General features: G+C 45.7%; 1 protein-coding gene across 1 annotated transcript in view; it reads left to right on the top strand.

Annotated features, from left to right (window-relative positions):
- The window catches only part of LRP6 (LDL receptor related protein 6), a 146,539-nt gene that overhangs the window by 94,129 nt on the left and 37,409 nt on the right, over positions 1-15,001 (top strand). The window contains exons 8-11 of the mRNA XM_055000293.1: positions 817-1,033; positions 3,296-3,585; positions 4,717-4,943; positions 6,671-6,855. Coding sequence (XP_054856268.1) covers positions 817-1,033; positions 3,296-3,585; positions 4,717-4,943; positions 6,671-6,855 — 919 coding nt within the window. The remainder of the gene's footprint in view (positions 1-816; positions 1,034-3,295; positions 3,586-4,716; positions 4,944-6,670; positions 6,856-15,001) is intronic.

Here is a 15,001-nt window from a genome sequence, read left to right as displayed (position 1 = left end):
CTTTGGCTAGTAAAGTAGCATTAGCTGACTGACTAACATGCAATCCTATGCAGAGTTACTCCAATCTATGCCCATTGATTTCAAAGAGCTTAGACTGGAGTAATTCTACTTAAGATTGCAGTGTAAATCAGTGTTTGTCCAGCTTTATAGCTGAGGCATAAATCTCCATCCATGCCAAATTAAAACTTGATTCATTCTCACACCTAAAAAGTTTATTTTTAGGATATGTAAAAGTACAACCTAACTGCTTAGCGAATGTGCCTCCCAAGTGGATGGAGGGAAGCTCAGTGCCATGAGTAGAAGAATCTGGAGGGAAAATGTCCTGCCCCTTTAATAGAGGGTTAATGTGCGGAAATGAGCAGATGAAGCTTTTCTCAGTATGGAGGTAAGTGACATCAACTGATAAATAACATCTCATTAAGCCTCTGCTAAAGGAACGGGACCCTTTTTCTCCAGGCTTTTGGCAATCTTAGTAGTGAGTGATGCAGAGAAGCAACATGCACCCTCCTTTGAAGGCAGGTATTTCTGTTGCATCTCTCTCTCTGCATCAGAAGTAATTTATTAATGTAGTCACACTAACTACAAAGCCATGAAAGAATGATCCCCCCCCCTAAAGGCAGTCATGAGAAAAGCAAAAACAGATCATCATGTAGAGATGTGATGAAGCGCCTTCCCTTGGGACTCACAGGAACTATTCGTTCGTTTTTATTTATTTAAGCACACCGTTGCATGATTATTGGGCAGTGGCCTAATTGCAGTTCAGGATGCAGAAATTATATTCCATTCCTCAAATCTATCGCTTTTGTATTCATTAAGGTCATGAACACAGATGGTACCAGCAGGAGAGTTCTTGTGGAGGACAAGTTGCCTCATATCTTTGGTTTCACACTACTGGGGGACTACATTTACTGGACAGACTGGCAGAGGCGAAGCATTGAGCGAGTTCACAAGCGGACAGCTGAACGGGAGATAATCATAGACCAGCTGCCAGACCTCATGGGGCTGAAGGCTACAAATGTCCATCAAATCATTGGTGAGTACCTTAAAAATCTGTATCTTACATGGCCCAGAAGCTTTTGGGAGGATCATGTTCTGAATTCGCATTTCATATGACATCATCCAATTAAGCCTGAATTGGCTGGAATTAACCTGTTTAAATTAATATCTTGCCTTTTGGCCATTAGAGGAAATTATGCTTATTTGGCTTATTCAATACCGCCACCATACATGGCACTTACAAAGTTTTGTTAGCCAATGAGAAGTTTAGTCTTTGCTTTGAATAGTTTTTCTCTGTTTGTGAACTTTACTTGAAATCCAGAGTTGTATGTGCTTTCTTTTATGGAAATAGCTGTTATTAGAATTTATTTGGATTTTGTATTTCTATCCAAATGTGTTTGGCTAACAGTTAAGTAAATGAAGGTTAGTAAAATGTCTAAGTTGCAATACTTAACTCGAGTTTTTCATTTCAGTGGTAATTGGATATGAATAGATGATTACATGCAATTTTAATACCTTCGCTTCTAAAGGACAAATGGGCCCAATTGAAAAAAAATCAACTTAAATTAAAAATTGTAAAGTTAATTGATACGCTGCTTGGTATTTACTGAATTATCCTATTTATATTTCAGATATCACAACCTGCTAGAAGATATCAGTCACTAAATTGATGGACTAAAATTGGGACTGTGCCTACGCAGGCCTTGTATTTGCAAGCCTTATACTGAGAAGTAAAAAAGGGTTGCATAAAATGTAGGAATGAGTGCCAGTCCGAAAGGAATGCTTTCCATTTCAAAACAATGCTGGATATTTTTCCACAACCACCAATAACTTTTCTTTACAGTGAAAAAGATTTAAGGGGGTTACGTGGCTTCATTGTATAGAAGGGGGAAAGACAGCAGCGTGTTGTGGAGATTTGTGGCAAACCTGATTTACAGTGAAATCCTAAGCAGAGTTACTCCAGTCCAAGCCCATTGATTTCAGTGGGCTTAGACTGGAGTAACCCTGCTTAGGATTTCACTAGAAAAGAGCAGGAGTCCAGTAGCTCTATAAGACTAACAAAATTTGTGGTAGGGCATGAGCTTTCATGAGCCACAGCTCACTTCTTCAGATACAGCTAGAATGTGAGTCCATCTGTCTTTATATCTTGGAGAGTGCAATGATCATTCTAGCTGTATCTGAAGAAGTGAGCTGTGGCTCATGAAAACTCATGCCCTACCACACATTTTGTTACTCTTATTATAGGTACTACTGGACTCTTGCTCTTTTCAACTGCTACAGACAGACTAACACAGCTACCCATCTTGATCTAGGATTTCACTGTAAGAAAAATTCCAAAGAACGTCATTTTCAGAAAAGCTTTGTTTTCTCTTCATATGATGTTGCCCTAAGCCATTCACTGAGAGGAAGGCTTTCTTTACTTCAGGGAGGTCAGCTGTAGTAAATAGTCTTCCCACAATTGTCCTTAAAAATATGATGCAGCTTCTGGAAAAGTTTCATAGCTGATGATTGCTGTATTTGTTCTAAATTGTCCTGACTTCCTTTTGTATTTAACCACTTCTGTTCATTTTAATGGGATTTTTTTTTACCCGCTACCAAAGTACTGTATCTCTTCAACAGAATGCAAATCTGATACCAGTCTGATGCACCACCTTACACTTACTGGCTATTCAGTGTTTTGTGACTTAGTCAAATCCTTAGTAGTCTTATCAAATTCTGGAGTACAGTCTTGAAAAACTTAAAACATTTTTTGATGTAACAAAGAGTTTATCAGAGGTGATTTCACAAAATAAATCTCATTTCTTGAAACTCAAACTATTTTGGAATCAGTATTGCACATCAATATTCCTGTACCTTATGCAGCCCTTCTTTTCTTAGCAATATAATGTTCACGGATATGATGCTTGGGCCTGTAGTTTCATTTGCGGTCACATCTGCTTGTAATTCTTTTGAACTATCTCTTGCATGAAAAGATAAGAAAGATCACATGCATGGCTTGTTGTATTTATCCTCAAAACTCCTTTTTTGCCCTTCCACCTTCTCCTTCATACTCATCGCAAAAGAGAGCAATCCCTGTGTGGAGGACATCTAGCTAGTCATATGGCCTGAAATAAAACCCGGTAACATTTCAGTAGTTCAACCAAGCAGCATAGTGTATATTTACATGTTTTTAGTATATTACCTTTATAGAGAGGAGGGGTTGCACTAACTGCTAATAATCCTTATTGTTAGGATCCTTGGCGTGTTAGATTAATTTGTGTTAGAAACCACCACTAAACCATTTTGTTTCTGTCTTTAGGTACAAATCCTTGTGCAGAATCTAATGGGGGATGCAGCCACCTATGCCTGTACAGGCCGCAGGGTTTACGCTGTGCCTGCCCCATTGGGCTGGAGCTCATTAGTGACATGAAGACATGCATAGTCCCGGAAGCTTTCTTATTGTTTTCCCGTAGAGCGGATATCAGGCGAATCTCACTGGAAACGAACAACAACAATGTTGCTATCCCTCTCACTGGAGTTAAAGAAGCTTCCGCCTTAGATTTTGATGTCACAGACAATCGCATATATTGGACAGACATCTCTTTAAAGGTACAGGATTCAATTGACACGCGCTGGCTTTTAGCTTAAGGGGGAAGTTGGACAAAGCCCAAATGCTTTGCTTGGTGGATTGAAGGTTGTTGTATCAAGCTAAGGTCAGATAATTAAGGAAAGAAAAAAGGTTGACATCGGTCTAGAACAAGAAGTTATTATTTTAGGCTTTATTTAAAAAACTGAGTCCTAAATAAGAAATTGCGCTGATAATTCAGTTTAGCAATGAGAGTAAGGATACTCGTTGCCAAATACTGGAAAACAAGGAGATGCCTACTATAAAAGAGAGGGGAAATGAAATGTTGAAATATGTTAACTCAATTAAAGTTAACCAGTTCTAAGATTCCGAGAAGGTCATACTAGATGTGTAAGTGGAGGTTATGAATAGATTTTCTTCAGTATTGGGAAGGAATAAAAGGAAAGATAGTGGTTCGAGGAACAGATTTGATAAGGACGATATAATGTATCACTATAAAATCAAGTGGTGCAATTTCATTGTGTATATATTATATGTAATTATTTGTGTACATTTATAAAATAATAATAAAGGTAAGTTAAGGTAAAGGTAGTCCCCCTTTGCAAGCACCAAGTCATTACTGACCCATGGGGGGACATCGCGTCATGACGTTTTCTTGGCAGACTTTTTATTACAGGGTGGTTTGCCATTACCTTCCCCAGTCATCTACACTTTACCCCCAGGAAACTGGGTACTCATTTTACCGACCTCAGAAAGATGGAAGGCTGAGTCAACCTTGAGCTAGCTACCTGAACCTGGCTTCCACCAGGATCAAACTCAGGTCGTGAGCAGAGCTTGGGCTGCAATACTGCTGCTTACCACTCTGCACCACGGGGCTCTTATACCAAGTTAAGGTCAATACAATCCCAGGCTTTTCTGCTCATGAGTCCCTATTTTAGTGCCCAGGGATATTGGATGCATCCAGAATTCTGTTCCTCAAGCAGCAGGGACATCTTCTGCAGCCCTGATTTGTCTTCTGTGCCAATGCACATTAGTGACAACATCCCCCAGGGCAAGGGTCTTTACCCAGGGCCACACTGCACTGGATAAGTGAACAGAGCAAACTAATTTGCTCCTAATTTTCATTTTTGCTCTCTCCCAATGTCACCTTGCAGACCATCAGTAGGGCATTCATGAATGGCAGTGCCCTGGAACACGTAGTTGAGTTTGGCTTGGATTACCCAGAAGGCATGGCTGTGGATTGGCTAGGGAAGAACCTGTATTGGGCTGATACAGGAACGAATCGTATTGAAGTGTCCAAGCTAGATGGGCAGCATCGTCAGGTTCTGGTATGGAAGGACCTGGACAGTCCTCGGGCTCTGGCATTGGATCCAGCTGAAGGGTAAACTGTTTAATTGCTTTTGTCTGTGTTAACCATTCAATTAAGTCACTAGTAGCTTCTAAGGAATACCTGTGGGCTATCCATTCTGTGGACTTTTTGGTATAATTAGTGATTCACAAGCACACTACCTTCAGTGAACCCATTCCATACTGCCTTGCCAGCAGAAGAATCCCTGCTCATCTGTCTCACAACTCTTGCACATTATGAAAGATTCCTAGGCATATTTTAATAAATACGTATTTCAGTCAGTCTTCTAGGTTACACTCTCAGCTAATGGGGGGTGCTGGCTAGGTCTTGGAAGCGCATTTTATTCTGTGGCTGACAAGCCCTGCACTGCTCCTGAGTGTGTTCATTCAGGCTTCTGAGCTAGCCTCTTGACTGACTGTACACTCAAACACACATATCAGGAACCTTTGGAGGAAGAGAGCATCCACAGACAGAGGGCTATGACAACAAGCCCACCTCCTCACTCGGGGGCTATCAGAAGGGCCCTTGGGTCTGACAGTCAAGGGATCCTGCACTTCAGGTGTACCTCACCCCATGTTGCCACTTGCGACACCAAGTTTACTGTTGGCATTGCATAGATACATACGGCTCCCTGACAACTTCCTTTTGAAAGAAGCTCCTGCCTTCTCGTTTTAAAGAGCAGACGCCTCCTAGACAATAGGTCTTCTGCTTAGCAGATGTGCAGGGCAGTTGGTTGATTTTCTTTCCACACCTCTACCAAACACTTGAAGGTTCTGCTTTTGCTGAAGTAACTTCTGGTCAGATAGTATTTCAGCACTTTATTCAACCACAAAGTTACTTTCCATTGATGGGCTTGGGAGAGGGGGTAGTCCAGCTGTCTGTGAGACCCCACTGTCTGGGTCACTGCACGGTGACAAGTAGGGAGAATTAGAGAATTTGCTCGTCTGTGCATTCTCCTTCTGCTTGTTTGCTCAGTGGGCCAAGTTCATGTCTTATGGATTCTGCGGTTCTTTCCCTTCCGTCCAGCAACGCCATTCTCTTTTTCACCACCCCCACCAGCACTGCAACGGGAGGCACCTTCCCCAGGCCCTGCACCGGCCCCTCTGTCTGCACTTCTGCTGCAGGTGCCCCCACAAAGCCCGAGGCCTCCTTCCCCTTCACAGTGGCAGCTGCCGAAGCCCATGCCCCATCCCGGGCAACAACTCCCGGCCGTGCAGCTGCCCCACTGGCCTCCTGCAGCAGCACAGGCAGCTCAGCCTCAGCCAGGCCCACAGAAGTGCCTTGGTAGCCAGGGCAGGGCAAGCACAGACCCCAAGCTGCCAAGGGAGCTACTAGGAAGCTTCAGCAGCAGCAAATGCTCCCCCCGGGACTGAGACAAGGTAGGGGGGCCCAGGGAACTGCAGAGGCTGCCCAGGCCTCCCACTGGATAGGCTGAGAGGAACTCTCAGGGAGGCTGGAGGAAATCCAGGAAGGTGGGAAAGGGGAATCCCTTAAAGGCAGGTTTCTGTGAGGGCTGATAAGGAAAGCAAAGGAAGAGGCTGCTGGAGTGTGCTGTTGTTCCCAGGGAGGGGAAAGAACAAGGTGGTGAGGCTCCCTTCCCTACCGACCTGAGGCCTGAGGATGGCTGTTGAAGGAAGAGCCTCACAACTTCTGTGCTGAAAGAAGGTTTATGCCTGTAGTGTAGATATGCTTCTCTAATAATCCTTCTTTGTCGCTTCTGCACGTCTTAAGTATGAAATGTTTTTGACTCATACCTTCAGGTTTATGTACTGGACCGAATGGGGTGGGAAGCCCAAAATTGACCGAGCTGCCATGGATGGCAGTGACCGTACCACGTTGGTGCCGAATGTGGGACGGGCAAATGGGTTGACAATCGATTATGCTAAAAGAAGATTGTACTGGACTGACCTGGATACCAATCTGATAGAATCTTCAAATATGTTGGGTAAGTTTTAGGTTTTTTGTGGGGGCAAGCTAGATTCCTTCTTGTCATCCTTGAGGCGAGAACATTTGCCCACAGCAACAGGAGGCCAAAATATTCAGCCTCTAGACAGTACTGATCCAGAGACTGTGAGATGACCAGCTGCACTGTTGATTATTATCTGGTGATAAATAACTGCAATTTCTCAACTGTTAAAGGCTGTGCCATCATGAAACTCATTGGGTTTGATCCTGTGTATCTGTTCTGCAAGATCCACCTCATAGTTTATGGTCAGATTTCAAAGGAACTATTACCATGCCTGTGAGTAGGAGGCCCAGCTGCTCTTGTCCCATAAAGATGTGCAGTCTCACCTATCTCACTTTACTACCACTGAAAGTAAATTCAAACTGACTTCATTCAGCTAACAAACTAGCTTAAAATCAGTCAATAATGATAAAAATTACAATCTACTTGTACTTGCTTATTTAAAAAGACTTGCGTGTTGATATTTACTAGCAAGCTTCTGAGGGTGTGTAGAAGCTGGTGGATTTTTGTACACTTATTATGCCTACTATCTTTCCCACCCTGGTTCTTTAGCCCAAATCCCCTGGATTCCGATAGAATAGATACTCAAGGACTGTCCAGAGACATCTGCCTCAAGCAGGAGAAGCCCCGCCAACAAGGACCGTGTGCTCCTAGCGAGAGCCAAAAGCAAACCACCTCCAAGAGCCTCAAAGCAAGGCATACCCTGCAACAGCTCAACAACCTTGCGCAGAAGGACTCGCCCTGTCCTTGCCTGTTGAACCTGCCCAGTGCAAAACTCCCCTGTTAGCATATCCTCAGGAGAGCGTTTCTTACCATCTTGTCTAGCCAGGTCTCACTGAAGTGAAGTCAAGTCAACTCCCTGACTGGTGACTTCCCATCTGTCAATCTGCCATCCAGCAGCACCAGGCATGGCAGCTAGCATGGCAACTCACAGCTCATTTGTTGACGGACCAGTGTGAAACACAAGCCTGCCTTGTCTGAACTTCTGCCAGCAGAAGCTCTTGCCCTCGTGATTTCCTGAAAGAGCATTCTGAAGAGGTGGGCCTCTTTGTTTTGGTGTCACCCCGTTAGGGCTTATCTGATAGTGGCAGGTTCAAAATATGAAGGCATCCCAGCCCCAGAGTGACCATAGTAGGGGGCCTGATGCTGTCTCCAGGGTCCAGGGTCCGCTCCTCCCCAGAGCAGCTCTGGAGAATACCTGGATCTCCAGTGGTGCAATGGGGAGGTGTTATGGCTCAGTGGCAGAGCATCCGCTTAGCAAGCCAAAGGTCCCAGGTTCAATTCCCAGCATCTGTTGTGTTCAGGGGCAAGGCGCCAGCCAAGCAGGTGAGAGGATGACACTCAGGAGGCACAGCAGTTCACGGAGGCTTCTACTCCAGTGGGGTGATCCAAAGGCAGAGTCTGACAGTCCGAGTCTAAGCACCACTAACACAGTCCGATCAGAAGTAGGCAGGAGCAAGGTCAGGAGGCAAGCCGAGGTCGTAAGCTGAGAGTTCAGTCCAGAGTCAGGCAGAGCACAAGGCAAAGGTTCCCAGGTGTGGGGCACATGGAGGGGTGAGCAGAGTTGCTTCCACACTGAGCTCCCTTTGGCTTCTCCCTTTTATGCTGTCCTAACGAGGTGCAGGTGTTGCGTCTTCCTCTGATAGCCCTGGCCTGTGCTGTGCCTGCAAACGAGCACTCCTTCATCTCGCCCACACAGCTGCCTTTGCCTTATTCCTTCTCTCAGCTGGCTTGGGAAGCTCAGGTTTCTCCTTTGCTCTGTGGGAGTCTTTGTTTACAACAGCCTTCCCCGAGGTCCCTGGCTGCTCTTCCTGGGCTTCTTCTGCTGAGTCTTTGTTTACACCAGTCTCCCTTGAGGCCCCTGTCTGCTCTTCCTGGGTGCCTTCTGGTGTTACGGCTGGCTCTAGTGTGGACCCCACTGGCTCTTCCAGTTCCTTGTCCTCTGAGGAGGACTCTAGGGCAGGTGACAAGGCGGCAGAGCGAGGCTGGTGTACATCAGGGTGAGGCTGACTCACAACACCATCTCCCATTTAAGACCTCTACTAAAGACTTGGGAGAGCTCCTGCCATTCTGAGTAGACAATACTGACCTTGATGAACCAGTGGTCTGATTCAGTATAAAGCAGCTTCACGTGTCCATGTGTCCAAACCAAAGTGGAATTACATGTGGGAATAGGCTTCCTTCCTTCCTTCCTTCTTTCTTTCTCTCTTTCTTTCTCTCTCTCTCTCTCTCTCTCTCTCTCTCTCTCTCTCTCTCTCTCTCTCTCTCTTTCTTTCTTTCTTTCTTTCTTTCATGTGAGGGGTCATGAGTTGCAGTGAGAAGGGGAGCTGAAAACGCCCTAATGAGCACAAAATGTGTGCCTGCTCAAAAGAACTCAATGAACAATAGTTACAGGTATGTACTACCCTGTTATATCATGTACAGCCTTTGTTCTCAGCTCATATGAGGCTTTAAAAATGGGAATGAATTTAAAATAAAACCAATTCTTCATGTTGTGATAAATATCCACAAACAAATAATAGATACGCATGTGACAAAAATGTTTAAAAACAGTTATTTTTGTCTTCGATCTTCAATGCAGTCCCACATTGGGACTGCGCACGTACAGACATGCCAACCAGAAAAGATTCTTTAGCTCTAAAAGACCAAAAGGTGACACTCTACCCCTACTGCACATGCGCAGGAGTTTCCTGCCGAACGCAGGTAGGGGGCGGAACATCCCCATTCCCCTCGGTTCTTTTTTTGCCGCCATTAGGAGAGATTCTCTTTAGCTCTACTTCTCACTTACCACGTTTTCCTTCTGCTTGATGTCATCATGACTCAAAATCATTTTAAAGGAAATGTTTACAACGTGAAATAAAGATGTCTCTTGCCGTGAAGCGATGGTTGTTTGCTGAGTCTGGGTGAAACCTGTATCGTTTCAGGAGACAGACTTTGCCAGAGGATCACGCCTAGGCCAGAGGGTAAGGGAGCTTCTTGGCTCAAGCGGTGTTATGGGAGAAGGCTCTCCCCGGCTCATATATGCCGGCGGCAAAGATATCTACCATGCTGAAGCCACCTATCCGCTTGAACCATGAACCCGGGTTCTGAGGGCCAGATCCAGCAGCAAAGATCTCTGCCATGATAGAGTCGCCAGCCCATTCGAACCATGGACTCCCGAAGGCCAGATCCAGCAGCAAATTATCTGGCTCTATGGAGCCACCGGCCCACCCTGAACCGTTAGTTCCGGTTCTGAGAGCCAGATCCACCAGCCAAGTTATCTTCCGCGATGGATCTACTAGCCCAATCCGAACCATCCACTCCAGTTCTGTGGGCTAGACCCAGCAGCAAGGTATCTGCCTTGATGGAGCCATCGGCCCATCCTGAACCATCAATTCCGGTTCCGAGGGCCGGATCCAGCAGCAAAGTCATCTGCTGCTATGAAACTGCCAGCCAATTTGAAACGTCACTTCAGTTCCGATGGCTGCATCCGATAGCAAAGCTATCTGCTACATTGGATCAATCAGCCCACTTCGAACCATCTGACCCGGTTCCGAGGGCCGTATTCCGAATCTAAACACATTGGTTACGACTAATCACTATTGGTTCCAACTAAGCCCTGTTGGATACTCATCTGTGCCTTCCATTCTTAAACCCTCAAAGCTCAGGCAATTCCTTTCATAGGAGGAGCTCCCAATTTATACTTTTTCCTGACAAACGCAGAGCCCCTATGTGGGGACGTCAAAGAAGGCTATTAATCAGCCAAATAGCAGAGGACAGCTGGAAGGTGCACTTTGAAATCTTCAGCCGTAGTTATCAGGTGTTGAACCTGGTTATGCTTAACAGCAGTCCCTAGGAATAAGAAAGGATGATTGAGAATGTTCCCTTTAAGGGCATTCTGTTATCTTTTAGGGAACAGCATATGATTCCTTAAGTTAGATACAGGAAAATTACCAGATTCCCAGGCGTACCTCATCCGCTGTTTGTTTGTTACAAGGGGGTTGTCCTGTCAGCTTTAAGGAGGCACGTTACACATCTCTATACATCCCGACCACATAAGGGATCTTTGTTCCATATGTAGTGAATGTTTTCAATAGACGGTGCCTTCCCTCACCTTGGCCTCTGCACCTCGTACGCTTACTGAGTGTATGGCAGTGGTAGTCCTGTTCCTCCAATCCAGGGTCTGCTAGGTGTATCCCTACTGGGAAAGATGGCTACTAATAGCAGAATCCACATTGCTACTCTTAACCCCTGGTAGAACTATACACTTCATTGGGGTCTGAATTCGGTTCCTCCATGGACAGGATCTTATTCCTGATTATCATCATTATCATCATCATCATATACCTTTATTGGCATACCAACAATCACAATATTCCTGATTATAAGAATTAGGAAGGTTTGACCTCTGACCCATCTCTGTATTACCAAGTGTTAACAATCCGTGTTATTGGTTCAGAGGCTGTTGGGTCTCATAGAGACTATTACCTTTGACCTGTTTCTTCTCTCAGCTGAATATAAGGCCACTGATAAATGGGTTTTACATCACTGTAACCTGGTGATGATCCATCAACAAGCAAAAGCTGTTTATCCCAGGATCTATGTTTGGATTGTTGTCGTGGTGGGTCCAAACTGAGAATCTAACTCAAGGGTGCCCATTCAGAAAATCCTGCACTGTCATTTCTATAGCCACAAAATGGTATCTTAAAAAAAAATAAATCCCTGCACATTACGATATTCGGACGTAGAGCATACATTTCTTTTTCCCTGTTTCTGTTGCAGATCTATTGCACATCAGGAGCGTTTAGGCTCCCATGGATAACGCAGCTCTGTAGTATAAGCTGTAGGAAGTAAGGCACTGCTGCAACCATGCATATGATGAAGAAAGAAAGAAACCACAGAGTGGAGGTGCTCAGTGCACTAAATGTATACCAGTGTTCCATACAGGAGAGAAAAGAACCACAAGAATGTTGTTCTTACCATGAATGGATGAGAACCAGTTTGGTGTAGTGGTTAAGAGTGTGGGACTGTAATCTGGAGAACCGGGTTTGATTCCCCACTGCTCCGCTTGAAGCCAGCTGGGTGATCGTGGGTCAGTCACAGCTTCTAGCTCTCTCAGCCCCCCCCCCCCTCACAGGGTGATTGTTTTGAGAATAATAGTAGCATGCTTGTAAATCACTCTGAGTGGGCATCAAGTTGTCCTGAAGGACAGTATGTAAATCAAATGTTACCATTATTATATCGAGTATGTCCTGTTCTTTTCCTCTGTGATTTTTCTCCACCATGGACTTACTTGCATTGTAAGGACTAAATAATTATGTACCGTAGCAGGTACTAGATCCCTCCTAAATTCCTGGGACCAGAGGTTTCTTGGTAGTTCCACCTATGTCCCTGATACAGGGATACTTGCAGAATTTGGATTTCCACGCTCTCTGCATTCTACTCACCTTGTTTCTGTCCATGCCGCTTCAGGGACTCTGACCCAATATTGATGCCTGTGCTTCCCAATACTACCAGACCCCCCTAGAGAGCTATACAGCTACACACTATGATACAGCTCCTCTGAAACTGACCGTGTGGCTACTGAACCCACAAGACCCTCTTTCTCTAAGGAGGTGAACCAGGCCGTTTTAGTATCTGCAAAATGGTATTTTTCGTATCTTATGGTCTCAGGTGGGATTGATTCCTAATATGGTTAGGACTATCAGCCTTCCCCTGTCCATTAACAACTAATTTTAATACCAGAACCAATTTATGTCTTCTCTTAAAGTATAATTAGTTGCCATATTAGCCTTTCATAGTGGGATTGACAACAACATGTTTTCTTCTCCTTCCATATTTCTTGTGTTTCTCAGAAATACCTTTGATACCTCCAGTTCCTTTATGGAGTCTCCTGCTGGTTCTCTCGATTAACAACCTTTGAACCCGTGTTTTTTTCCTGCCCCTTCCACACTTATCTCAGAAGGTGGTATTTATGGTTCCTGTAACGTTGGCCAGACAATGAGGGGAAGTCACAGCTCTTCTGGCCAATTCCCCATTTACTCAATTCTTCTGAATGCAGTTGTCTGGCACATCAGCCTTGAATTCCACCCAGGGGTGGTGTCAAAATTTCACCTGTTTTTTTCCCTAATGGTACTTCTGTAGCAGAATATGAATGACACAGATTGAATATGAAGAAGGAATTTTTGGTACCAATTAGAAGAATCAAGGGGTTCACAAACATGAACGCCATCTTGTCCATTATTCTGGACATCATAAGGGTCTCCCGGGTCCTTTTAAACCTTATGTGGATGGATAGTGACAGTAAACTTTGCTCCGATGCAAAGATAACATGAACCACGGTGATACTTGAAGATGACACAAGTCTTGTTGGCAGTTTTTTTCTCACAAAGGGTCCCTCCTCAGCACATCTGCCAGGCTCCCATGTGGTCTGCAGCTGATATAACTTAGTAAAATACTACACTGTCAACACAAATACCAAAAAAGTGTGAGCAGTGGGAACATCTGTCCTGTTGGTCGGTTGTGAGTGAGTCAGCTGACCCACTCACATCCTCCTCCATTGGTGAGTAGCTTGCTAAACTCCCAGTGTGGGACTGCACTGAAGACCAAAGACAAAAACAGCGTTGCACCTACCTGTAACTGTTTTTTGTCCAGGTCTTCGCTGTGAGTGTGTTTGCTTTACTGTATTATACATCCTGCAGCTCAGGAGAACTGAGGGGAATAGGGGCACCCTGCCCCCTACCTGCATTCGGCAGGAAACTCCTGCGCGTGTGCAATAGGGGTGGAGCGCCCCCTTCTGGTCTTTTAGAGCTAAAGAATCTTTCCCAGTCAGTAGGCCTGTGTGTGTGCAGTCCCAATGTGTGCCTGCACAAAGACCTAGAAGAACAACAGTTACAGGTAAGAGCAATACTATTTTCCCTGTGAAATTAACAGAGTTGTTTTGTTCTGGAGCAACTTGGGAGTCTTTCTTCTGTAAGATTTCTCTAAGCATACAGCATCTTACTCAGGGTTCATTTCTTAGAAAAAGAGCTGCAGGAACTCGTTAGCATACCTCATTAGCATATGCCACAACACTTGATTGGGCCAAAATGGCCGGGATTTGGCTGCTGCCAGACGGGAGAGTGTCCCCCCACCTGGCAGTGGCCCAATCAGGGCCCTTTTGGCCCCAATCCAGGCTGAAACAGGCTCAGAATGGCCATTTTTGGCATGTTTTGGCCTGGATCAGGCCCAAATGACCCAGATCGGGTCAGTGCTGGGCAGGGGAGGGGTCCTCCGCCAGGCACCGACCCAACCCTGGTGGATTTGGTCCTGATCCCAGCCGAAATGTGCCCCAAATGGCTGTTAGGGGCTGGATCAGAAACAGCCAGGACCAGGTGAGTGGCAAGTAGGGTAGGGTCCCCCCCACCTGGCACCGACACGATCCCGGGAATGGGGCCAAAATCGCCTTTTGGGCCCGTTTTGGCCCGGATCAGAGCTGAAATGGCCGGGACTGGGTCGGTGCCAGGAGGGGGAGGCTTCCCCCCGGCACCGATCCAATCCCAGCTGTTTCAGCCCCAATCCCAGCAGAAAATGGCCCCAAATGGGATGGAGCCGGGTGGGGAAACCCTCCCCTGCCTGGCACTGACCTTGTCCGGGCTGTTTTAGCCCTGATCTGGGCCCAAAAGGGCCAAAAATGGCCCTTATGGGCCTGAAACAACCGGGGCCGGGTCACTGCCAGGCAGGGGGAGGCTTCCCCCGCCTCACACCCACCCTATCCTGGCCGAAATGGATGCAAAATTGACCAAAATTTCCATTTTGGACCCATTTCGGCCCAGATTAGGGCCAAAATATCCGGGACCGGGTTGGTGCCGGGCAGGAAAGGCTTCCCCCACCCGGTACCAACCCACTCCAGGCCGTTTCGGCCCCGCTCTGGGCCATGTCGGCCCTTATCCAGGACAAAACGGCCCTAAACACCGTTCTGGTGCGTTCCCCCTCGAAATGAGCCCTGATTTTACTGCACTTGCATAATACAGCATAAAATGAAAGCTGCTTAACGGACATTCAGTGCTTCATTTTATGCTTTGGGTGCATTGGAAAGAATGAGAAGAATCTCCATACCACAGATGTGATACATTAAGACTGTCCTCCTTAATGAGTTGATTTGTAT

This window comes from Eublepharis macularius, chromosome 16 (genome assembly GCF_028583425.1).
Source record: "Eublepharis macularius isolate TG4126 chromosome 16, MPM_Emac_v1.0, whole genome shotgun sequence".
Classification (NCBI taxonomy): domain Eukaryota; kingdom Metazoa; phylum Chordata; class Lepidosauria; order Squamata; family Eublepharidae; genus Eublepharis; species Eublepharis macularius.
The sequence above is the reverse complement of the archived record's forward strand: the minus strand, read 5'-3'. Positions and strand labels throughout refer to the sequence as shown.